Source organism: Lipotes vexillifer, unplaced genomic scaffold (genome assembly GCF_000442215.2).
Source record: "Lipotes vexillifer unplaced genomic scaffold, Lipotes_vexillifer_v1.1 scaffold716, whole genome shotgun sequence".
NCBI classification, from domain to species: Eukaryota; Metazoa; Chordata; class Mammalia; order Artiodactyla; family Lipotidae; genus Lipotes; species Lipotes vexillifer.
In genome coordinates this window covers 68,765-93,805 of record NW_006797869.1, presented here as the reverse complement: position 1 = coordinate 93,805, position 25,041 = coordinate 68,765, and the positions used below count along the sequence as shown (strand labels likewise).

The following is a 25,041-nucleotide window of genomic DNA, read 5'->3' as shown; positions in this document are numbered from 1 at the left end:
AAGTCACTAAGAATAGCTGAACTTAACATTTTGAGAAATCCGTCCTATTCTTACTATTAAAGATGCATATGTGTCTGGTTATATATTAAACACTCTTACTTATAGATTAATCGTATAGTTAAATATACAAAATATATTTTAAGCACCAAGACCAATAATATAATAACTATTTAGATCATATACTAATACAATTAATAATATTAAGTATTAGCAGTATGATTAGCAAACATTATTAGGTCATGTTATTGATACTATGAAATATTAACTAATATCACTATTAATTTCTCATTCAAAAAGTGGCACATGAGAATGCCAAACTAAGCACAGATTTTCTCCAATCAACTTTCACAAAATCCCAGTTATTTATCAGTCAGAATTTCAAAAATTACAAGATCTACATCAATGTTTAAAAATAGACATGAGGTGGATTTTGGTGTTTCTGAGTTGTGAATTTTGGTACTCCAAGAATTAGAAGTTAATGGAAATAATTATCAGAGGAAAGTAAAAAATAGAAAGTTAAAAAAAAAAAATTCTGAGGGTTGGGACCAAGGCTGTGAAGCAGAGAATTGTATTCTCACTTGTACATTTATATACTGTTTGATTTGTTCATTTGTTTCAACCATGCACAAGTAAACTTCTTACTGTATTTCACATTTCACCAATATCACATAATCCTTCCTAGGAGCTTTGCCAATTACCATTACAGGAAAGAAGGTTTATAATTTGTGAAACTGTGTATTGATTCATCTTTTCATTATTTTTGTGCTCTGAAAGGTAGAAGAATGTTTATTCATATAGATATGCACTGGCTGAAAATATGATATTTTTTTGTGTGTGAAGAAAATATTATGGTTGGGTATTGTGGGCAAAAACAAACAAAGAAACGAAAAACAAAACCTTCCACACATTATTTCCACTCCAATACCCTAGTTCCACTCTCAGTAATATATGACTTATTGAACTACTTGCAATAGTCTTTATCTCCTTGCTTCTTTTGCCATTCAAGTATATACTCTATGCTACTTATAATTATCTTTCAAAAGCATAGAAGCAAATATGCCATCTTGCTTAAAAACATGCATGGCTTATCAGTGCTGACAGTGCAAAATCGAAATTTTAACATGGTACTGGAGACTTTCCACATCTCAGCAATAAACCACTTTTCTATCCTCAACTTGGGTATTTTCTTTCCTAAGATTACTCTTTTCTATAGCACTGTCTAAGAGAAGTTTTTGCAGTGCTCGAAGTGTTCTGTATCAGTATTGTTCAATATGGTAGCCACTAGTTACACGTAGCTATTAAGCACTTGAAATGTGACTAATGCTACTAAGATACTAAATTTTAAATTTTGGTTGATTTTAATTAATTTAAATCAACCTAGCCATATGGCTAGTGGCTATTGTATTAGATGAAAAGCCTGAGAAATATGCAAATCTACTTTTTATTCTTATATGTATGCCTCAACTTGGCTTACATGGTTCCTTCTCTCTTAAATATTCTTGATAATTTGTTTTTCTGAAAACTGCAACTTATTCTTTAAAGAACTACTTCAATGATGCCATGCTTTCTTTGTAATTTTCTCTATCAAATTCCCATTGGAAGAGTTAGTTTACATACATTTTGAATAAATTATTTACAATGAAATGAAAAAGGCCACCCACTGCACTGTTGGCTCACAATGACATAGCCTCTTCTCAACACTATGTGCTTGTTAGTGCTTCACAGACCATATTACATCATGTCTCAAGATTTCCTCTGTGCATAGGACAGGCCACTTTGTTCGGACTTTGTGGTACCTATCTCTATTTCAGTAAGAACATATTTAAATATTCTTAACTTATATCTATCATAGAAAATATTTTGCTGCCAAAAAAGTATGTGAAACCAGTCACCTAACTGCTACTTCCTTATAGTGTCTTTGTCTACTTTTGATTTTTATATTGGACTGTTATTTGTACTGTACTTTATTATCTTACATTTACACTTCTAATGTATTTTTCCACAACTAGATTCAAAGATCCCTGAAAGCAGACAACACATTCTGTCATTATTTTCTTCATAGTGCCTTGTTCTTGGCTGGTGAAATAAACTTCCTTCATTTAACATTTTAACCAACTGAGAGATTACAAATAAGTTCTACCTCAAATGGGTAGATCAGGCTCCTGATGTAGGTATAACATGGTTTTCTGAGATTTTGTTTTTTTTATCATCAATGGGCTATTTGAGTTTCAACAAGAACTACTCTTTAGTTAGCTGGTTTACTACTATTGCTTTTCTGAGATCTTTACATGTTTCATGAGGATCTTGATTCTATACTTCAACATAGTTAACTTATTAGATTCTCTTGAAAATAGATATTGATACAAACACACCTGAATCATATTCTTAATGAGTAGAAATAAAAACCCAATAAAATATATTGGATGGTAATATGGACCAAGTCAAAATGTCACTGACATTCACAGTAAAAAATAAAGGAGAAAGAAATAAAGAAATATGGACATAAGTAAAGGCCAGAAGGAAGAAAGGGATAATGGAAAGAAGGAAGGAAGGAAGGAAGGAGGAAGGGAGAGAAGAAGGGAGGGAGGAAGGGAGGTGGAGAGAGAGAGCAAGAAAAAGAAAGAGAGAAAAGGTCCAATATATCATGTGGAGAGTAAGGTAGAAAGCATCTTTATTAATTTATATTTTTCTTAGAGGGGTCATTGAAGCTAAAAATCTATTGTGTTCAAATATCATCTCTTCCTGAGTAAAATAAATTGGAGTTTTCTGGGATTCTCAGCTAAGCAGTCAAAGAGATGTCAAGAAGGGGATTTTAGTTTCTTTTAATAACAGACATTTTGACTTTTCAGTGACTCTAGGCAAGATCTTTGGTCCTGGCCTATTTCCATAAATAATTTGGTGAAGAAAAGGGAAATGCTGGATTTTAAACAACTCAGAATTTTGAGCCTATAAAATAAAGTAGGCAGATGGAAGGACAGAGATAGAGAGAGATAGAGAGAGAGATAGAGAGAGAGAGAGAGAGAATGAAGATAAACTCACAAACAATTAAAATAGGTGTAAAGGCAAGATGCTGCAAGATTTCTGGGTCTAGGCTTGCATTTGATCCTCCTGGCTGGAACAGAAGAAAAACACAGATTCCACAAAGCCCTTAAATAGAATATTTTGAGACAACAGCAAGCAGAGCTACCTATTCTTTATAAAAGTGTGCTCTGATTTACCTGATTGGCAAGACCATATGGCTAAACACTGAACTAGGCAGGGAGTCAGATTTGATTACTGATCCAATTTTTCACTTAAAGTGTCATTTTGTATTGAAAAAGCTCACGAAGCACATAACTGAACAGAAAGAAACTACTATAGAATTTTATTTTGGATGGCTCTAAAAATATTTTTCTTACCTAGGTAGTCAATTACATATCAATTTAACTTTTGATATTTGCAATTTAATGCTTCAAAGCTCCCATTAATTTTTTATTCCTTAATTTTTCATCTTTAATATTTTGCTTCTTGGGTTTGGTGCTAAGTTTTAAATACTCAACATACAGGCATTTTTTTCCTAAATAACTATTCTAGAACAGTGCCTAGAACATGGGTGTCCTTAATTAATATTTGATGAATGAATGATTAAATGAATGTCATAATGTTAAAGCTCGTACTCCAATGTTTCAGCTTCCTGAGTAAATGAGACATCTGGTAATGTGGTTGAGAGCACATGATCTGGAGTCAAACTGATTATCTGTAGTCCTACAGTAGCCACTTATTGGTTGAGTAGCCTTAGATAATATTAGTACCTATATTACATATTCTTAGAATGAAATTCTAGAATCCATGTGAGATTGTACATTGTCTGGCTTATGATGTTAATTATTTTTATTCTAAACGTTTTCATTCACAATTTCCAAAAATAAAATTGTCAAGGTATTAATCAAGCACAGCTGTGGATGAGTAAATGATGAAATGGAAAATTCAGAGAGGATGTTTGGTTTGGATTAAAGGAAGATAGTAGAAAACTTGTGTTTTTCTTTACCTAAAAAATTAGCAAATGGATTTTAAAGCTGAAATCATTGCCCCCGATGCTTTGTCCACTCAGAGGCCATAATAAATCCTATGGATAAGCTAAAATCATGTCAAGTTGAGAGAGTCACATGTTAATTCTACCATGTAAGTTCTGAAATGTGTACCACCAACAATGTGCTCTCCTTCCTTGGGATATTGTGGGAATCCGGAACCAAATACACAAGACTTTGGTCCTTGGAGTATAACATAAATGGTAAAATATAATTTAAAAGTATGGTAAAGTTTTATAAGGAAACTAATGAAAAATAGGGGAAGGGAGAAAAAGCATTGAATCTTAGAACTTACAAATTTAGGACATAACTTGAAAAATCCCATGCCTTATTATGTACATGATATGGTAGGTTTACAAGCTTGCCACTCATGCATAACTGTTTTATATAGTCCTCAAGTATGTTGGTATTTGGGGAAAAATCTGCTTTGAAAACATTTATTGGAATTAGCAATGAAGTATCTTTTTTGTTAATATTGGAGAAAAAGATGTTTACTTTTCTGAGTCCTATGAAAACAGGCAGCATAAAGGAAGGATTACAATCTTGACCTCTGTCATCATAAAAGACCTGGGTTTGAGTCTTGGATCTTTGACTTCCTAAGTTTGTCCTTGTGCAAATTACTGAACTTGTATGTATAAGGTGCCTATGAGCATAAATGAAATTATGCATATAAAGGAGTTCCTGGAATACTCAGTGTTAGATATTACTTTAAAGTTGTTATAATTGCCATTATAAAAAGAAACTATAGTTAATCATCCAATACTTAAGTATTTTAGAAACAGTAGAGTTAATTCTAATTTATCAACTTGATGTGATATAAGTTAAGGTAGATATATGCTTAGGAAGGGGGAGTAAGTGAGTACAAATATACAAAAGCCAAACAGACATCTTTTCTATGACATAGAAAGCTATGTCTTTCAAACGCAGCTGAATACTAACTTTAAAGAGAGATCTTTATCTCTAAAAATTAAGTTAATTTTGTGGGGCACCAGTGTAAGAAGTCCAAATCCTATCACAAAAATAGATTCAAAGAGAGAGTTTAAATAATTTTTAGGTACAAAGAATTTACTACTTGTAGAAAATTTCACAGCATAATAACCACTCTTTACAAAGGTGATCCAAAAGTCTTTTCTAGGGAAAAATATAAGGATACTTTTGCTGGTGGGCAATGTTAGGTACTCCAGTTTCATCTTAATATTTTTTTAATCTTTTGTCAAGGTACCACTAGCAACCATATCAGTCTAAGAAAGTATAACATGAGAAAAGAGTATCTCTAACAGTAAATTGTTGCTTATAAAATAGAGATTTTTTTTTTAACATACCGAGGCCTTATTTTTTAGCTTTCTTTCTCTAGTAGTCTTAACTTTTTTGTTGCTGGTAAAATAATGCAAGGTACCATACTCCATCAAAGCTGCAAAAACAAAAATGAAACAAACAGAAACAAAGAGATCCATCGCAGTCACATAAGAAACCTTAGGTAAGGACTTCCTGGCAATTGTACTCAGAGTTGTCATAGTCAGAACTGTAGTGATACCTGTGGAGGGAGGAAAGAAAAATAAATGATGAAAAATAAGACCATTTTTATTCTTCCAACCGATCTGGCAATATTGTGAGCAGAAATAAACAATGGAAACAAAAGCATACAATTACTTGTGATTTACAGAAAAAAAAAATTCTGGTAACCATAGCTACATTGTGTTCAATGTGTTCTTTGTGTCTCTGTGAGCCTAATCATCTAAATTCTCCAGACCGCAGGTAGTTTACTCCCGGTACCTATTCTTCCCTTCCTCCATAATAATAGACTATCCAATTTTTAGCTAGTCTGCACCTGCCTGAAAGTACAAATTTATTTGCCAGCTTCTTTTACCTATGTGTGGCCACAGGCTGAAATCTAGCCAAGAAGAATTAAGTCAAGGGTGTAAACAACTACCAAAAGATGTCATTAGAAAGATAGGAAATGCTCTTCTTTCCCTCTTCCTAATTGCATTTTTCTGGAATACAATAGTCAGAGCACCAGAAGCCATTTTAGACCTCTACCCAATTTAATCTACAGTGATTTGAAGTTTTGTGCCACACACAGTTAAAAGTAATCCAAACTACTATAGAATTTTTTTTTTTACTACTTGAATTAGACCTATTTTTTTCATCTTGGTAAAGAATACAGGCAAAATGATATCAAGGGAATACTTTAAAAAGACAGAGTAAATCTTCATGTTTTGAAGAAGTCAGCATATAAAATTAGAATACCCGCCTGGGCCCCAGCCCTGTGTATGGATCTTTGGGGGTATCTGTTTCTCTTTATCTATGGCCTTCTTGTGGTCCTTACCACTACTAATTTTAGGCCCCCTAACTCACAGCTGCACATGTTATGTCTCTTCTGATCTAAACTGCCTTAATTCTCATTCTTTGCCCTATGAAAGAAGGCACCATTAGTGGGATTGTTTTCTCTCCAAAAAAGTACTAAATATAATGCCAAATGAATCTTAATTTGGTCAATTATTTATAACGTGGCAACATCTGGGTTGAAAAAAATAGAAAGTGCCTCTTTGGTATGGTAAAGGCAACATCCACCTCTTTCCCTCCTGTCTACACTGAAACATGCCTTAATAATAATTCCTTTCACATGCCCATCTTTTCATTTTTATCGCTTAGGATTGAAAAAATTAAAGATGATACACGTATAATGAATTGGAAGTCATGGAGGCAAATTAGGTTCAAATTCTGATGTTCCCACTCTTAACTCTGTGACCTCAGGGAAGTTTCTTCACTCCTCTGTGCCTCTCATCTAAAAAATGGGCACAGTAATGTAATAAATTTTGTATAATATATTTATATAAAAGGTATTTACTTATTTTTTAAAGTAGATGTAAAATCCTTCTTCCTTTCTAATACTAGCATTTAAAATTTCCCCTCTAAGCATGCTTTAGCTGCATATTACAAATATTTATATGTTAAATTCTTATTAAAATTAAGTTTGAAATATTTTCTAATTTCCTTTTTGATTTTTCTTTAACCCAAGTGTTATCTAAAGGTCATTTAAAAATTTTCCAAATAACTGAGGCCATTATTAATCTGTGTTATTTTTATTCATTTTTAATTTACTTTCATTTTGGTTAGAAAATATACTCTGGAAAGTTTTAGTCTTTTGAATGTTATTGAGATCTTGATTAATGTTCTGTATGCATTTGAACATATTGTGTATTCTGTAGTTAGGTGCAGTGTTTTATAAATATCAATCAGGTTAAGTTTGATAATTGCATTCAAATTTTCTACATCTTAATTGATTTTTCCATGTAGTTATTCTATCAGTGAAAGAAAAAGAGTATTAAAATGTTCAATTATTATTGCAGATTTGTGTATTTCTCCCATTATTCCTGACAGTTTTTGCTTCAATTTTTTTTAAGCCAAAATTATATTTAAAGGCTTTTCGTATGGTAAGTGCGAAATAATTTCAGTGACTACCAGTCTTCTCTCTTCCTTGATTTGTGCACTATTTTTTTTAATAACTTATTAAATCATAACATTCCCATAGTCAGACGAAGGTAGCTTTCCTAAGGTACTCCTGGCTTCCATAAAAATGTCCCATCCCAAGTAGAAAAAAAATCTTAAGGCCAATGTGTTCTTTGATTTCATTATCAATGACGGAATTAAATTTCACTTTACTAAAATACTATTACATTTCTATTGCATAAATTAAGGAAAACTATAGCAGAACTTAGCTTCTACACATTTATTTCTTTAATTTAGTAATTATTATCACAGAGTTTAGCTTAAAAATAATATGGTGGATTTCCTTTTAAAACAAACACCCCACTAAAACATAAATGTTTTATGTTTTAACATGAACAAGAGCACACCACAATTTGTTCACTGTTAACACTACAGCACCTAGAATGCTGCCTATTTCACATAAAGCATTTGATAAATGTTTGTTAAAATACAATCTTGAATAAATGGGCTCAGGAAATTGTCCTTCAATGATGTATGTATGTATGGATGGATGTACACTTAAAAAAAAATCCTTGATCCTCCAACTACAGTTGTAAGAGATACTCTTTAAGTTAGATCTGGCTATGGCTTATCTTTATAGTTGATATGGTAATATTAAAAATATGAATTCATGTAAAAACACAATTCCACTATTGGCTATTCTCTTTCATGACACTATGGCATAGGCTTTTGTCTTCATATAACCCTAATGGTAGAAATAATCCATCCAAATTTTCTTTGGGAAGAAATATAAGAATAATATTTAAGAACAAAATATAATATTTGGTATACTCAGAGAAGCATACAAAAAAAACTAAAGTAATTTGATTACCTTGGAACATAAAATAATTTGAAATAATTGTAGGAAACAAAACTCAGATATGAGTGCATTTTATCCCCTAGCTATATCTACACCTCTATTTAAATTCCCAAGGAGTTGAATTTCCAAGTATAGAACTAGGTACTTCAGGTTTTATCTTGCTGCTTTTATGTAATTTGCATTTTACTATATTTACTAAATGGAGTTAGTCACCAGCTACCATAGAAACCACATGAAAACCTCTTTATTGTTGAAACTAGAAACTGTCCCAACTTTCTTTATATTTTTAGGACACAATTATCAGTAGTGAGATTCATATCTTATACTGATGTTGGGAATTAATCAATAATTCATCGTTGTATATCAATACATAAATTTAGGTTATCATTTTCTTTTAAACCAATGTATAATAATTAGACACATTTTCTTATGACTCTATTGCAACACATTGCTAAAGAAAAGATGAAAAGTCTATTTTATCAAGTATGAATTACAAATTACCCTTTTAATCAGTGTTATTGTACAGGCAACTCTCAAAAATATTCACAGACTTATTACACATTTTATAGATCACAGAAGCCTGGAAACTTCTTGCTCCTTTCAGCACCTGCCCTTTGGAACCATTGACTGTTCATTAGCACCATTGTAAGAGAAGGGGATTTCAAAGCTTTCTAAACACACACCAGTCAATAAATACTGGCTATTAGTGATTTGGCTAAAAAATAAAATCTTGATAAAAAGTGATTGAAAATATTGATCACATTTAAGATTCAGGGATTATGTATGATTTTCATGCATTAATTCTTAGTTTTATTCTTCCCTTGACCTATGTTAAAAACATTTATGAGATTTCAAGCTCTTTACAATTCTTTTTCCTACTTGTTTCATATATTCATTTCAACATCATATTGCACTAGAGTATCTGTTCATTTTTGTCAGACTGCAGTTAGAGGAATATTTCTAACATATTAAACTGTAAACTTTTATCACATTAAAATGTTGCTAAAAGTCATATGACACTATAGAATATATTACATGTCATACCCAGTGATGTTCTTGCAGGTACTGCATCTTTATTGATCCAAAAAGACACCCAGGAAAGAACAACTGTCAGAATACATGGAATGTAGGTCTGAATAGTAAAATATCCCATTCGTCTGCTCAGGTCAAAAAAAATTGTCATGATAATATAGTCCCCTGAAAGAAAAAAATAGGTTTCATTTTGGCTATAAAATACATATAAGTATAGGATTCCAAACCATAGATTTAAATACAAATGCCACTGATGCTAGGATTAATCACTGATTTGTATTTCCTTCTTACCAGAGATTGTGTGAGAGATTTCAGTTGTGTTCCGTAACCCTACAAATGCAAATTGATATAATCTCCAGTATTTAGGATCAGCCACTTCTACAGAAGGCTTTTTCCACTTATACTCAATTTCATTTTTAGGGTATCCATCTAGGTAAAAATTAAAATTAAAAATATATACATTAGCAGATCCAAATCTGTTACTGATGCAATACCAACATCCAAAGACAAATTCTTTTGAAATTCTTTCTCATTTTTATTATATGTCAAATATAGAAAAAATACTACATAAAATTTATGAGTATAGGTTAAGGAATAATCATAATGATTAAATAATGATAATCCATGTTGACTCCATTTAAATCAAGAAATAAAATCTTGCTAGCCTTGGGAAAAACCATGTGTCCACTCCAATATAGTATTTCCCCTCCCGACCACAGGTAACCACTAACCTGATTTCTGTGATAATCCTCCCCTTGTTTTTTTGGTTATAGATTTTTCTGATAGGCAGTTCTGAAATATATAGCTTAGTCTAGTTTCTTTTTGAACTCTGCTTGATTGTTAACATACCGGATGCATTATTTTATATCTTACTTTTTTTAATATCATATTTGTAATAGTCATCCATGCTGTTTTATGTAGTAGTAGTAAATTTGTTGCATTGTAAAGATGTGCTAAAATTTATTTATCCATTTTACTGTGTCCACACTTGTAATCTTTTCTGTTGGCTATTACTAACACTGCTGTTAGTTATGTTATTGTACATGTCTCACAATTGTATATGCAAAAGTTTCTCTGGTATATATACCTAGGTAGGAGTAGCTGGGTCGTGGATTACATATACTTCCCACTTTATGAAACAGCGTCAATCTTTTTTCCATAGAGAGTATACTATACTCATCTCTCACCAACCAGAGTATGAAAATGTATGTGGATCCATATTCTCATTAAAGTTTATGTGGACAGTCTTCTTTATTTTCACTGTAGAGTGTACTTTATTTCACTTTTTCCCTGATTATGAATAAAACCTAGAAAAATTTTTATGTGTTTATTAGATTCTTCGGTTTCTTCTTTGGATAACTGCTTGTCAATTGCCCATTATTTTATTGGGTTTTCCTTTTTATCTTTCTTTTATCTGAATTCTTATGTATATTCTGGATACTAGACCTTTGTTATTTATGTTGAAAATGCCTTTGCCTTCTCTGCAGCTGTCTAGAATGGAAGTGAATTCTTTTAAAAAGGATATGATTTTGTTTCTGCTACACTTCCTGGAAATCCACAAGGGTTTTTTGGACCAAGTGAAGGAAATTTGGGAAAATCCATGTGGGGCTGGGCTTGTGGTTAAATCCTCTCAAGGAGTTAATTCACCCTGGTATGCTGATTGAAGAGACAACTTTCCTTTTAGACCTTAGTGTTTGTATGTGTATGTGTGTGTGTACAGGGGAGGGGGTGCTCCTTCTTGTTACTCTAATGTTACTCTAAGTGTCCAGGCTTTTGTAACCCAGATGTATGTAGCGATCATGTTTTACTACATTTCCAATCCACAAGGCCGTCAAAATCGAAGCTCACTTTTATCTTTTTTTGGCAAATGTCCTCAGGCTACAAACCTTCTTACCTTTCTGGTTTCAACTTTTAATGTGAACTTTTGTGGCTGAAAATTCTTTCCTAGTGATCACTTAAAGGTTTTTGAGACGATTTTAATAATAAAATGTTTTAAATTGTTTTAGACACAAAGGTTAATCTACCATATTACCGGAATGAAATTCAATATGAACTTTAGAAAGTTCCAAAACAGAGTATCATTTCCTACCAGGATCCCTTAATCAGCCATGCAATGAAATTGCTCTCATCTTTGTTGGCCTGTATAAGGATGTGTTTCCTCTTTCTTTTCTCCATCTTCTCTCTCTTGTTCTAAAGGTTTACCATCTTGTTTTTCCATATTTCCCATTCTTTTTCATTGGAATTGTAGAAGTAATAGAGTATAATCATAATATATAGGAATGTGGGCACAAATAGAAACAGGTAGCTAGTTACTTAACCACTCTAAATCTCATGATGTTGACTTGTAAAATGGGAGCCATAATGAAATCTTCCAAACATATTTGTTGTGAAATATTAGATGGAGAAGGCTGGATCCTCTACTGGACCCCTATAGAGTGCCTGAAAAAAGATAGCTATGATTATTATATTTATGTCAGTAACACCCAATTGCACTAACAGGGATAGGATATCCCCAATAATGACAATACCAAGAATTCAGGTATGATATCTAGAGGAGAATACAGTAATTGCCACATCTTTAAATATTTGGGTATCAACTAGTCCTTGAATGTTCCTTTTAATCAAGTCTTTGCTGTTATTTGGCTGTTTTATTCATTGAGAAGTCAATGTTAGAAAATCAGAGCAGTGAGAGATGAGACTGTGAAGTAAAAAGGACATTTTAGTGAGATTAAAATTATTAAGAAAGTCAAGAAAATCCTTAATAAATGACAGCAAGAGATATATGGGAATTTTTAAAGTGAAGAAGCAGGATAATACTTATAAATACTTGTAATCTACTGTGAATAAATTCTAGAATGTGATATCTGAAAAAAATTGAATTTTAAAAAAGGAAAAAGCATTATACAATTCATAGACATAAGCAATATTTTTAAAGTCATTTTATGGGTTTTCAAGACTTGCTCAATTATATATTATGTAGAAAAACATTTTTATAAAGATAAATGTGAGGATAAATATGTTAGCAAATATAAAACAAAACTGATATTGGTATAGGAAGATTATAACTAGTTCTTTGCAACAAAATACTAAGTGTTTGTATCTAAATTATTTCTCTCTAATCATTTCTCTGTGTTTCATTCATTCTTTTGAATAAAATAAATTTATTTATACCTTAGTTTTTCCAACTCATTAAAGTTTTCTCAAATAGTTGCTACCCATATAGTAAATGTTCTTCACCAGACCAATTAAATATATTGTAAAGTACAATGTAATAAAGTTAAATCTGACCTCTAGGAAAATGAATAAAATTCGAATCAACTTTTTATTCATGGCAGTGTAAAAACATCTGAATACAAATCTATCTTCAGTAGTCCCTTATTTAATCAAAATAAGAAAAGGACATGGATATAACTAAGATTCGTAAAGAATGATAAAATATATATATTTACTATGGATTTATTGCCACTTTTTAACTTAAAGCCAGGAACAAATATGTCATTTGTAATTTTATCTAAGACAGTTAAACATAGTCCACACTTCTGAAAATTGTGTAAATTGTAGTTTATCTCATTTTATTTTACATTTTTAAATAAACAGGATCAGAGGCTATAAAATTCTTTGGAAAATCAAGTATTTTATCACTTACAACTTGAAAATTCCAATGGACATGAATGTTCATCCATAGGAAAGTTATGAAGCTGAAGGTAACATTCTGCATTAATTGTCAATCTATTTAGATGGAAAAATAAATATTAAATAATGAGAAATAATTTCAGGCATTAAAAATCTTTTGTCTAATTTTTAAACGTGATTTTGGCCTACAATAATGGACTGTGATACACTAGAAAATGATAATAATTCTGAAGTCTCAAAGTCTTAAGTAGTAATATAATAACATTCATAAATGAATAAGAAAATTCTGACATTTTTCTCTTCAGCCAACTAAGATACCTCATAATTAGCCCAAGTATGATCTCTGTGTTTACACTTAAAAATTCATACTTCAGGATCTCAACAAACACATATACGTGCACACACATGCAGATTAACAGAGTGTACCTGGTTAAGTATGGTGAATTGTTTTCTTTTGACCATAAACATCTTTCCATTAACGGGATGATTCTTAATGAGTCGATATGTTCAAGACAATGAATTAAATAAACTTGAATCTTACACATCGACCCTCATTTAATCCTATGTTAGGGATGTTTTACTACACCACTGAAAATCAGAGTATTTTAAAAGGTTATAGCAGGATGAACTCCTAGAGAAAAATCTCTGTCAATCACTTGCCCTATAGATTAAAAAAAACATAATGTTTGTACCACAATCTCTTCTGCTTCAAAGATGGGAAATCGAGGAGTTTTTTCTCTTTGCTTTCAGTCCTTTTCACATACTAGTAACTCCGAGCTTAAACAAGTGTTTCCACAATAGTTCACCATTTTAGATTTTAGTGTATAAAAGAAGCTTCATATTTCTCACTTTGCCAAGTTTGAAAAATGGAAATTTATGAGTTGATCAGATATTAGTATGGAAAATAAATTAGAGCAACTACAAGTTTTCTTAAACAGTAATACCTTAGAGTATATAGAACTCGTCCATCATTCCAAATTCGAAGAAGACGATTAGGAGTTGTTATCCAATGAGCATCAGATTTTCTTGAGTTTCTGAAGAAAGTGTCAGGAATCCAAATTTTTCCAACCATATTACTGTTAAGCATAAGCACTTTCATGGTACTGTTGAATTTTAGACGACTATCAAACCAGGTTTGGGCAAAAATTATATCTATTGTGTATTCCTAAAAGATAAAAAGAAGAGTAATGACTTATAATAGTAAAGCCACTATTTTAGACATTTTCTTCAGGTTGAATTTTTATAAAGTTTCTGTAAGTAAATAGCACTTAAACTCAGTCTTTTTTGTAGAAGAAAGTATGCCATTATCTTAACCTCTTTCTTTTCATTGTTTACATGAGTCATGTAAACTAAAATCCAAGATTTCTCGTTATTATTGTTGTCCAGTGTGGCTTTACATATTTTTTTGTAAATTGTATTCAAGATTTTATAATAGGTAGGATATAGTTATTAAACATAAAGGCCAATCATTTTCATGTTAACAATTATATTAAATTTTGTGATATTTACGAATGCTTAAGTCACACAAAATGTCACAAGCTACAAAATCAAAATGCACACTCGCCAAATTATCTAAAAGCCCTTATCTTGTCCTTTGTCCAAAAAATTAATTTCAATTATTTAGATCCACTGTTTTCAAATATTTTAAAGCAATCATACTCACACACACACACACACACACACACCCTATTAAGCACTTATAATATGCCAAGCATCTGTTGAGTTTTGCAAGTATCATGTCATTAAATCCTTACTACAGCCCTGTGAATAATTACTACTATAATCTTTATTTTTAAGGAACATTTATTAATGAGACATAAAATAATTCTCCCCACATCAAAGAGCAGATGATATGAAAACTGAGATACTGTAGGTTGAATACCAAATCCACATACCTAACAACCACATATAATGGTGGTCACAGTGAGGCCTGATGAGTGCCATAATTAGAGCAAAGGCTCTGCCCATAATCAACAAGTGACTGTAAGTAGGAAATTGCATGGTTATGAGAGAATTCTTAGGAGTAGGTGATTAGGTATAATCTACCTTTATATCCTGACAGAATATCTACGATATTATAAGCATTAAAATTTATTTGATAAAATTAATGAATAAGAATGCATATTCGATGCTACTGAGAAAAGAAAGTGATTATATGTATGTGTGTGTAACTTTGATATTAAAAGAGGAGGAAGAGAGTAAATTGAAAGATATGAAATTTTATTGAGTCACTTGAGATGGGAGAGATTGGTTACTCACTCTTGATGTAATACTAGCTCTTGTCCAATTTACCTGGAGAGAAATATTTATAATAAATGGAATTATAATTGGGAGCTTGACTAATGAATGAAAAACATTTTAAAATGGTAGAGAGAATAATAAGTAAACAGATTAGGAATCAACTTGTCAATAGAGAAGTTGGATCAAATCCTAATTTCCAGGCAGGATATTTATAATTACAATTTACTTGACTAGAATACAGAGAGTAAAGTGAGTGGGAAACCTCCTTTTATCTATTTTGGTGGGTTTATTTTATTTTATTTTTATTTTTATTTTTATTTATTTATTTATTTTTTAATAATCACATAATCCAACTTTTTTTAATTGGCCTTCTTAAGCCTCAAGTGGAAAAGCCCTATTTTCACATTATGAATTGCCACAAAGATGAAATATTTAAATTTCATAAACTTAGTCCACTAAAAATTTTGCACATACAGTTTTTAACAAATAAAATTTTAATGTTTCCTGTAAGAGCTTAATTCAATTTATTTATTTAGTTATTTTTAAAATTTTAATCACTCAAAAGTGGTTTCATTCTCCAAAAAATAAATGGGGCATGGGCTCAAGGCGCACCGGCTTCAGTAGTTGTGGCACACAAGCTCAGTAGTTGTGGCACACTGGCTTAGACTGTACCAAGCAGTACAGTCCCATTCTACAACATTCTCTATCTACTAATTCATGAAGGACTCAAAATTGTAACTAACTTGGGAGGCAGATCATTAAAAAAGAATTCAATATAGACACCTCCAAAATCTGACCAAGATGTTAGATAATGTATTACTAGATAGATTATGGTACAAATACATCCCCTAATATCATGCAACATTTAATGATATTTTTAAAAAGTAGTTAAGTGGAATAACAGTCATGATATAATAAATAGAAAGACAGTGTTATAAAAATATGTATAATATTAATAGTGTAACGTTTGGGAAAACTATGTACATGAAGTTATTAAAATGGTAGTTAACAATGGTGACCACTGGATAATCATAATCTAGAATATTAATTTTTTCTTTTGCCTAAATGAAATTTCTAATTTTCCAATATTGGTCATGTATTTCTTTTATAATAAGGAAAAAATCCTATTTTAATGAAAGATTTTTAGAAATAAAATAGCATAGGGTCACCATTTGCAACTTAAAATATGTATGGGTTCATACACAGAACTTTCCTGGCCCTTCCTCTCCTGTATCGATCTAATTTGTTATTTTTTAGACATCTTCCCCACTAGGTTTTATACTTCTCCAAAGGAAAGAGGCCATATATATTCTAACCTAGTAGCCAATGTACCAACTTTCACAGTACAAGTCTTGCATAAATAAAAGACAAATAAGACCATAAAATAAAAATTTATATGTGTTTTTTTCAACTCAAGAAATAGTAAAATTATTTTAATAATTTTTGGAGGTTCAGAGGTTATTTTAATTTCTTTATTCTCAGAGCTTTAACTTCCTATTCATGGGGCAAGTGAGCATTCTGGATCAAAGAAGTACAGAGTTGAAAATAATATTTATTTATAATTTTTAGTTTTACCTCTGCTAATGTTGAATCAAAACTTACCTAAATTCTATATTATTTTACAATAAAACCTGTGAAAAGAAATAGATTTTAGAGTATTTAATGAAAACAATAAATCTTAACATAATATGCAAAAGAAAAGAAATTAAAACTATGGCAACAAACTTTAAAATATTGTACAAACCAAACAAATAAATTTAATGTGTTTGCTGTTTCATAATTCCTAAAAATAATATAGCTGGCAAAGAGTGACCGTTTCCTGTTAATATAGTAAGAGGAAAAAACACAGTTAATTTGATATGTAGAAGCTATGCTTGAGGCTTTATTTCCTTAAATCTGGAAGCAGCAGGAACAAAAAAGAGAGAAAAGGAAGGAGAGGAATGAGAGGGAAGAGAGAGAGAGAGAAAGGCAGAGACAGAGACAAAGAGAGATGGAAAGATGAACCTATGAACATTAGCACCTATTGTATGAACCATGCTGAAGAAATGTGCTCCTTGCAAGAAATTCATGGAGAAAAAAAATTCTCTCTGAGCACCAGCTTTCTCAATATATCTAGAATGTTTAAACCCAAGTTATATGTCTAGGGAGTTTATTGTCAAAAACAAGTCTGATAAAATAAGGGAAAATAAAAAATATTAAACTTCAGTTCTCACCATTCTCAAATAGATTATTTAACTATACCTCACTCCCTATACACACATTTGATGCTTGCCATTCCATTTGGATGATGGAACAAAATTTGGTTTCTGGGAAAATCTCTTATATCCCGTACTGTATTTCCATACAGTAATGATTAGTGTTTATAACTTTCGTAGTTCCATCTATGCTTTTAAAGAATATTTTTTCTTTTATAGGGAGCAGTTGGATTTTCCTTTTCTTGTAAAAGGAGTCTGAAAAGGGGCATTATTGTTAAATATTTATATACTGGACAGAAAGAAAACAACTTGTCTTTTGCTAAATTAATTTAATCCTATTTGTGTACTGCTCTCCCCAGCATTGTCATCTCCAGCAGGTAGTTACTTTGGAGTCTAGCCCAGCTTGTGCCCTGGCTCCTTTCTAAGTTGCCTTCCTCATAACTTGTGTTTTCATTCTTCATCCCTGTCTCCATTACCAAAACCAATCGCAGTTTCATGCTGGAAGAATCTATTCAGCTTCGGAAGCATATTCTAAGACCATGTGACCTCTGACCCTGGCAGTTAGGATGATATAAACTTAAGTTCTACAGACATGAAATGGGATCTTGTTCTTGAACAGTTTTTTATGCTCTTTTTCTCTCTGGTCTGACACTTTCAAAATGCATATATTGATAATCTCTTAAATATTGGACTATATAACGGTGTACCAGTTCCTATGAGTAAACCAATGTCCAAATTATACCTGGAATTTTCAATTATAACTGTTTTCTACTTACTCCCCTTGTGTTATATACCTATAATATCATCTTGGATTCTCTGGAGCTTTCATTGATTTTGACTTGATTCAGAGAATCGCTATAACCCTTGAACGTTGTATAAGTGCAATTGTTTAATTATCCTGACACATTTACTTAAAAGAGTGAAAATACATAATCTCCTCAAAACCTGAAAAATTAAGAGGTTAAATACTTTAATTCCAGTCTAATAACCTCTATTAACATTTTTTGCCTTCAGTTTTGATTGTATATTTCTGTTCTGTTTACAATTAGTTTTAATTAGAGATGCATAGTTGAACAGCCTCTTTCCAAGTTAATTTTTCAATCTTCATTAGTGCATCTGTTATTCACTTTGCACTTAAATTCTCAAAATAGAAATTATAGGAACAATCTATTTATTGACTGATTTATTCATTCTTTCAACATGCAATTATTAAATATCTGTTTTTTGACAGTGACACCAGGATTGAAGCCATTAATCTAACCCTGGATTTAAAAAGAAAAGAAAAGAAAAGAAAGACATATCCTATTGTAGAATGATAGTGCTTTAGGTCTTATCAGTAATCTACAGATACTATTTTATGTAGCCAAGCTTAAAATGAAACAACCATTTTGCACCAAACAAAATTTTGCCTCATTTGAAAAAATAAAAACATTAAACCTATGTATTAATTTTATTCCTTATCAGTAACTTAAGTTGTATGTGTAAAGAGGGAAAAAAAATGCTTGCTTTATTACACTCACAGTCAAAGCAATTTTGTTCATTTTATAATAACTGAATTCTAATTTTCCTGCATTGTTTAGTTAAAATAGTCTTCTATGTAAACTGTTCCTTAATCCCTAGTATGACAATGCTTCTCTTTTAATAAACACTATCAAATATTCCACAGGTTTTTTTTCTTATACGTGCTTTAGTATCACCAATTTTAATAGTAATTTCACTTAATTAGCTTTTTTAAAAAAACTATCACTGTCCAAGGTTACAAGTGTATAATTTGCCCCACTGGGAAAACTAAATATTTAATACCATGAAACTTTTATATAGGAAGATCATCATAGAAGCCTCTTGATAGCCATTCTTGTCAAAATATTTCTGGAATACTAATTCAGTCTTGAATTCTACTTCTTCTTTAATGACCACATTTTTCTTTAATGAATTCATTCAAATTGAAAACAAAAGCCTCAAATAAAACATATACAATGCAGGAAAATTTAGACTTCCACATGCCCAAATGGGCTTATCTAAGTATTGGTTAATTAGAGACTGAATATTTTATGATTTTTTTAAAGAGAAAATTAACATTTTAGTAAGGCATTACTTTATGAAATCTTATATTTGCATAATGTTAAATCAATACACACAGGTATATAGAATGTTTTATCTTTACAAAAACCAAGAGGTTGTATACAAATTTGTTTGGGATAGAAGTAATACTAAAACACGCTTTGAAACTTTCTCTTCCCTTGCTTTATCTTCATTTTCTTGCCAACTATGCTGTTTCATTTACTACCTCAATTTCATCTTTCAGGTCCTTAAATATATTGGGTTGGCCAAAAAGTGCCTTTGGTTTTTTAAGTAAAAATAAAAGGCACATTTTTCATTTTCACCAAGAACTTTATTGAACAACATATTCGCCCTTTTGTTCCACTACCTTCTGCCATTTTTCAGGCAACTTCATAATTCCATTTTCCCAAAACTTTTAATCTTTTTGAGCAAAGAACTGTTCCAGGTGCCTTTTACAGTCTTCCAGGGAATTGAAATTTTTTCCAGAATTTTGTAAAACCGAAATAAATGCAAATCTGAAGGTGCAGTCTCTGGTGAATACGGCAGAAGAATCAGAACTTCCCAGCCAAGCTGTAACAGTTTTTGCCTGGTCATCAAAGAAACATGTGGTCTTGTGTTATCCAGATGGAAGATTGTGCATTTTCTGTTGACTAATTCTGGATGCTTTTCGTCAAGTGCTGCTTTCAGTTGATTTAATTGGGAGCAGTACTTGTTGGAATTAATTGTTTGGTTTTCCAGAAGGAGCTCATAACAGAGGACTTCCTTCCAATCCCACCATATACACAACATCACCTTCTTTGGATGAAGACGGGCCTTTGGTGTGGTTGGTGGTGGTTCATTTCACTTGCCCCACCATCTCTTCTGTTCCACATTATTGTACAGTATCCACTTTTCATCGCCCGCAACAATTTGTTTTAAAAACGGAATGTTTTCATTACGTTTCTGTAGAGAATCACACGCAGAAATACAGTCAAGAAGGTTTTTTTCACTTAACTTATGTGGAACCCAAACATCAAAGTGATTAACATAACCAAGCTGGTGCAAATGATTTTCAATGCTTGATTTGGATATTTTGAGTACGTCAGCAATCTCTCACGTGGTATAATGTTGATTGTTCTCAGTGAATATCTTGATTTGATCCCTATCAACTTCAACTGGTCTATCCTACCGTGGGGCATTGTCCAGAGAGAAATCTCCAGCACGAAACTTCACAAACCACTTTTGACAGGTTTGTTCAGTCACAGCACCTTTTCCATACACTGCACAAATCTTTTTTTGCATTTCAGTTGTATTTTTACCTTTCTTGAAATAATAAAGCGTAATATGCCGAAAATGTTGCTTTTTTTCTTCCACCTTCAGTATTAAAATGGCTACACAAAAATTCATCAATTTGGTAAGTTTTTTTTTTAATGCATGCTGATATGACAGCTGTCACAATACAATCTAACAAAACTGTTTCAAATTAAAGACAACTAAGAGCTACCAGAGCCATCTTACAGGAAAAAACGAATGAACATTTTGGCCAACCAATACATGTTCCTCAGGGTCTGATATTTGTTTCTTTTTCCTTCTCTCTTTACTTTAACACTGCTTTTCCAATTCCTCGGAGGTTTAGCTAATCCCCGGTAAATACTTGCTCCAGCCCTTTCTCCTGACAGTTGGCTCCTATTTTCAGACTCTCAAATTCAACTTATCCCAAGCCAGTTCGTATTTATTTGCACTAAGGCAACAAAGATGTCCATTATGGTGTGGCCAAAATGCTGTCAGTACGGTAATCAATATAGGCAGCTGTGAAAGTTAATGACAATCATGTGAACATCATATTGAGTAAGAGAAAAACTGAGCATGGCTGTAATACTATAAGAATAAGCAGACACAGACAAGTATATAATAATGGTTATTCAGGCATAAAGTGGTTAAGATCAGTAATAAAGAGACAATTTGTTGTGATAATGAATTAATGAAGTTAGGGAGAAAAATCATCAAAGGGTTAGAGAATTATCTTTGCACGGTGTTATGGGCTAAATGGTGTCCTCCCAAAATTCATATGTTGAAGCCCTAACCCCCAGTACCTCAGAATGTGACTGTTTTTGAAGATAGGGCCTTTAAATAGATGATTAAGTTAAAATGAGGTGTTTAGGGTGGACCCAAATCCAATCTGACTGCTGTCTTTATAGAAGGGAAAATTTGGATACACAAAGAGCACCAGGGAAACACATGCACTGAAGAAAGCCCATGTAATGACACAGTGAGAAGGTGGCCAACTGCAAATCAAGGAAAAAGGCCTGAGAAGAAAGCAAAGTTGCTGACACCTTGATTTGGACTTCTGTCCTTAAGAACTGGAGACATAAATGTCTGAAATGTCTGTTGTTTCAGCCAGCAGTCTCTGGCACTTTGTTACGGCAGCCTGAGAGAGTAACACAGGTGACCAAATCAGAGGAGATGAACATAAAACATGAATGAGCTCATTGAATGGGACCAAGTAGTTTGACTCACAGAAATGGGATCATTAGGGTTTGGAACAGCACATTTTCAACCTCTTTTAAATAATGTCTGTGGGTTATATTGGAGTTATTAATTATGTCTTTCAAGTGGTAATGAAAACTATTCTGTGTATAAGAGATAAATCATAGTTACAAACTTTTCCATTTTCCATCCTAAATGACCTTTCCTTGACATTTTCTCATATTCTCTCTTGTTCATATTTCTCTTTTACTCTCTTCCTTCTCTACCGCCAAACTCTTACCTCATTCTCTTCTAAGTCAAGTTTCTCAAAATAGTAGTTCATAAAATTAACCTGCATTCCCACTTACTCACCATCACCTTGAAATCCACACATGATTGCATGTCTATCACTGCAGAACCCATATTTCTAGCTCTGTGACAAGAAGTTGGATAGGAGACCAATTTTGAGGATGGAGGAGAGACGTACGATTCAGCTGTTATTCTTTTCTTTCTTTCACTTTTCCACTGAATTTCACCTAACAGAGATAACCAGTACCATATAACCAACACCAGTGGGCCCAATTTATTCCATTTGTCACTGGATTCTCGTGTATGTTGACAACTGATTATTAGTTCCTTCTTTTCCATTCTCTTTTCTTCCTCAGATTATACAATATCATCTTCTCCCTGGTTCTTCTCCTACCCTCTGACTTTTCTGAGTATGTCCCTTTCCTGCATTTCTCTTTCTTCCACCTGTAGTTTACATGCATTGACCTCATTATAAATACCATCTGATTCTCAGACCTGTGTTCCTCTGAATCTGCATCTTCCTTGGATCATTTATTGAGGCTTTAAGCTATATTTTATGCTGCTTGTCCCTCTTCCCTCCCCAATTTACATCTATTTCCAATCATAACTTCTTCCTGGAAATTAAAATCCAAATCATTACTGGACGGTTCCTCCTGAATGTGCCTTCAGCATCTGAGGGCACATATGGCTATATTGCCTATCTCAAAAAATGACTCTACCATCTGCAAAATCATCTCTATACCTTGGAGTCAGCCTACGCACAACCAACGAATCACTAATTGCACCTGTTGTCCTGAGCTCATTCAGAATTAGTTATCAGAAATTATTCACATATTCTTTCTATTATTGTGGTATATATATACTCCAGAACTCTATGCCAGATAACTATTTTAAATATTCATTACTCACCATATTTATGGGATCAACTGGTCCAATGCTGTTTACGTAAACATCAGTTTCAATTACTGTGGGCCTCACTGCAAAATACCAATATAAAGAATGGTCAACTGAAAACAGAACTACCATATGACCCAGCAATCCCACTACTGGGCATATACCCTGAGAAAACCATAATTCAGAGAGTCATGTACCACAGTGTTCATTGCAGCTCTATTTACAGTAGCCAGGACATGGAAGCAACCTAAGTGTCCATCAACAGATGAATGGATAAAGAAGATGTGGCATATATACACAATGGAATATTACTCAGCCATAAAAAGAAACGAGGTTGAGTTATTCATAGTGAGGTGGATGGACTTAGAGTCTGTCATACAGAGTGAAGTAAGTCAGAAACAGGAAAACAAATACCATATGCTAACACATATATGTGGAATCAAAAAAACAAAAACAAAAACAAATGGTTCTGGAGAACCTAGGGGCAGGACAGGAATAAAGACGCAGACATAGAGAATGGAGTTGAGGACATGGGGAGGGGGAAGGGTAAGCTGGGACGAAGTGAGAGAGGGCATGGACTTATATATACTACCAAATGTAAAATAGATAGCTAGTGGAAAGCAGCCGCATAGCACTGGGAGATCAGCTCAGTGCTTTGTGACCACCTAGAGGGGTGGGATAGGGAGGGTGGGAGGGAGATACAAGAGGGAGGAGATATGGGGATATATGTATATGTATAGCTGATTCACTTTGTTATAAGGCAGAAACTAACACACCATTGTAAAGCAATTATACTCTAATAAAGATGTTAAAAAAAAGAAAAAGGATGGTTAAAGATATAATCATAGGTTGTCGTAAATAAATCTTATTTAAATAAATCTTAATAACTATTATTATTTTACACTTTCAATAATGAAACATTCTCATTATTAAATGAGGAAGCATGGCCCATTATATAAACACAGCAACCTTTTCATTTTACAAATAAATTATGTAACTAAAAATTACCATTTTTGACTAAAAACCTCCCAGTGTACAGCCTAAAACTGTCTAAATCATCCATTAAAACTAAGGAAGTTTATTCAGTTAAAAATGCTAGGTAATTTGCTCTGCAATAGTCATAGAATTTTAGGATTAGATGGATTTTAGAGCCTAAACATTGGTATGTTATCCTACTTAGTACATATCATGATGTGCTAGCAAATGTTAACAAACTTGCTCTTGGACTGGGAGAAAAAAAGCCCCGATTTGTACCTTTTGCTGATTTCAGTGTTGTAAATACTCCCACAATGAATGATTTAAAGACACCAGTGTGAAGTCACTGAATACAGAGTCCGGACGATATATAATGAGTGGTTATTGTGAGCCAGTATAAGCTAGTTCCGGCACACACTAGAGCTTGAAGCATAGTTAGGATGATTAAAGGAGGTGATAGATCTGAAGCGTCTACATCCAGGTCTGATTCTTGTGAGGAGCTTCATTAAATTTGTTCACACCTCCTTCCTCTCTTGTTAACAAAATTCCTTTGGGTTGTTTATAGCTGGTTCCGGTGAAAGGTGTATTTTCATCTAATTCTTAGAGTATATTGTACAGCCATCCCTGTGGACTTCATCTGTTGTGTTTTGTACATAACCATTTGTGTTTTCCAGATTAGTGTTTAAATGGTATATGCTGTATTCTTATATTCTATCAAAATGTGCAGCACAGGTCAGCCTTTTAAATGTTAATTGAATGATATGATTAACTACTATCTTCAATAGTGCATATTTGATTGTGATTTGGGCTTTGAACCTTTGTCAGGTATTTTTGGCTTGCTATAATGAGATTTACCATAATGATGATAACTTATACTCAT

General features: G+C 32.4%; 1 protein-coding gene across 1 annotated transcript in view; it reads right to left on the bottom strand.

Annotated features, from left to right (window-relative positions):
* Positions 1–25,041, bottom strand: part of GABRG1 (gamma-aminobutyric acid type A receptor subunit gamma1) — a 60,456-nt gene that overhangs the window by 5,554 nt on the left and 29,861 nt on the right. The window contains exons 3-8 of the mRNA XM_007469914.1: positions 23,202–23,269; positions 13,986–14,206; positions 13,055–13,137; positions 9,700–9,837; positions 9,421–9,573; positions 5,390–5,601 (exon numbers count right to left, since the gene is read on the bottom strand). Coding sequence (XP_007469976.1) covers positions 5,390–5,601; positions 9,421–9,573; positions 9,700–9,837; positions 13,055–13,137; positions 13,986–14,206; positions 23,202–23,269 — 875 coding nt within the window. The remainder of the gene's footprint in view (positions 1–5,389; positions 5,602–9,420; positions 9,574–9,699; positions 9,838–13,054; positions 13,138–13,985; positions 14,207–23,201; positions 23,270–25,041) is intronic.